The sequence below is a fragment of the Echinococcus granulosus genome, assembly GCF_000524195.1.
Source record: "Echinococcus granulosus chromosome Unknown EG_S00067, whole genome shotgun sequence".
Lineage (NCBI taxonomy): Eukaryota > Metazoa > Platyhelminthes > Cestoda > Cyclophyllidea > Taeniidae > Echinococcus > Echinococcus granulosus.
The window spans coordinates 177,923-180,131 of NW_020170447.1; the positions used below are offsets into that span (position 1 = coordinate 177,923).

Genomic DNA, 2,209 nt, shown 5'->3' on the forward strand with positions numbered 1-2,209 from the left:
TTCGCGCCAGTAGTACAGAGCCAAGCTCGTGCCAATCCGATGCCACGAGTCTCTGTCTCATGGCACTTCTGAGTGTTCATGGCATTCGTGGCAACAATGGTGGAGGTGCTGCATGACTCGTGAGGTCACCGTTGGGGATAAGGTGGATGGACGTCATATTCGTGAGCTGTGGGTGGGATGCGGTGGCCGAAGTGATGGCAGCTCAGAGCAAAAAATCCAAAGCACATTTTTGGTTGTTTGGAGACTGGTCCAACTTCTGAATTGGCTTAGGTTCCTCATTAAATGCTGGAACGAGGCATGGTAAGGCGAAAAGAGGCAAGACGTAACGAGAAAACACATGGATTTAATGAATTCAAGTGGATCATCACAATTCCTCCTTGCAACATAAAAGGCAGTGAAAGCTGAGGTTCTGACACAAGGTAGGCAAATAAATTCCTACAGTTTCCTGCCAACGAAGCGCGTGAAAAATGATTCCGTAGGTAATTTGATGTTGGAATTGACCAACATCGCATTGTTTCGTCATTTCCCCTGCCACGAGGATGCAAGCCAGCTGTGCATTAAACTTTACCAAACGTTTTATCTCTAGGCACAAAAGCTAGTCACTTTTCAGTCTTCTACAAGTGCGGATTTCATGTGATTCAATGTTGTACTTCATTATGCGGTGGTTTGACCGGAGGAGGAGGCGGTGCTTATCCGGAATCTTGAAAAAATACGAAGTATGGGGACAAAATTGAGGGTAAAGTGGTGTCTTTTTCCGTTCCTTCCTTCTTTCCTTCTTCCTCTCCTACAGTGTGTTATGATACTTTATTTTGCTGCTCTTCATTGTGCCCTCAACTGCTTTCATCCTCCCTTTAAACTTGGTTTTACAAGATAGCAGTTAAACCTGTCCGATGCGAGTCTGGGTTTGGATGTTGGGGGAGCCGGTTTTAACGCGGTCCCAAGGATAAAGATTACTTCGTAGCATTTGTTGCACAGCAATTGGAGGAGCTGCGGTCAGAATAGGCCGGGGAAAAGTTATTGTGTCAGTGAATCACTTGCAGGTGCAGCGCCTTCTGGAAGGTCCTCTGCATTCAAACAGAAAGAATTACGTGTCGCTGTGGGCAAGGTGAAGTAATCGCGACTAACCCCAAGAGTGTTTTAATCTGAGAGTTGATTAAATTTTCATCTGGAAGGAGAATATTGCAGTGGAAGGTATGGAACAAATGGGTGTCGTTCAAATGGAAGTCCGTTCACCCTTGATGGGAAGGGGCTTTGTTGTGCACTTCTGGATAGAAGAGAAGACACGACCACTCTCCGTTCTCCCTTTCCAGTTGACAGCATTGGCCACCTTTCAAGTGATTAGCGGCTTTCCTTTGCAACAGACAATCTTACGTGAAATGGAATATGTAGTTGGTGGACAGAAGGGAGCTAGAATTCGAGTTGCCAGGGCCAAGGTTTTGTTTTGACTTCTAGAGACTAAAGCGCTGTACACAGCAGGCAGCAGATAGAATATTAAAGGAAGATTTTGGGTTACCTTTCGTAGTAAAAATGTCGTCTTACTCTAAAAGTTCTTCGGACAGACACAACTGCCAAACCCATGGGTGCTTTTCACGAAGCAGAACTCAGTGGTCAATCTCTTTTCATGACAAAAGTAGGATGGGTTTGAGAAATGTATTTTGCACTTACTTCCTAGTATCGCTAAATCGTCCATCCCGAATATTCTCAGCTTGTTCCATTATGGGAAAGTACCAGAACTTCCGACTGTAGGAGTTTGCAAACTGCCTTGAATGCCTGCAAGTTCAGCTGCTTACTTCATTGAGGACCTAAACTCTCCCTTATTTATCGGTCATATTGGCAGCAGCTTCAGCAAGGAGTAAATTGTGTAGACAACACAGCCCATCACGCTGCCAAACACGTAGTGCCGTCTCACTCACCTCCGAGGACGTTCTTAAGCTCATCACTCTATTCCTCAATGTCCACATTGGACCAGGCTTGACATGCTTAGCTTAGGGGATGTGAGCACAGGCTAGACGGCTGGTTAAGCCGAATTGCACTCTGTCACAGAACAGCTCCACCACCACCGTGCACTTCAAGCCTCATGGTGGACTACATTTGCCCCTCGACGGTACGTTCGACTGAGGCACTGTGGTGGGACCACACACCACCGAAAGGCGAATAAATGCAGCAGTGCTCGGATGAGCGTTCAATGGTGAGTCTTTGCAAGAAAGGG

At 46.3% G+C, this 2,209-nt stretch overlaps 1 protein-coding gene across 1 annotated transcript; it reads left to right on the forward strand. All coding sequences in view use genetic code 11, as the record gives it.

Annotated features, from left to right (window-relative positions):
* Nucleotides 1-112: 112 nt before the first annotated feature.
* Nucleotides 113-2,158, forward strand: EGR_06984 (hypothetical protein; the record flags this gene model as incomplete). The annotated part of the gene is made up of 2 exons (XM_024496233.1): nucleotides 113-168; nucleotides 2,044-2,158. The coding sequence occupies 2 exons, from the start codon at nucleotides 113-115 to the stop codon at nucleotides 2,156-2,158; spliced, it is 171 nt and encodes a 56-aa protein (XP_024349350.1).
* Between the last annotated feature and the right edge of the window lie 51 nt (nucleotides 2,159-2,209).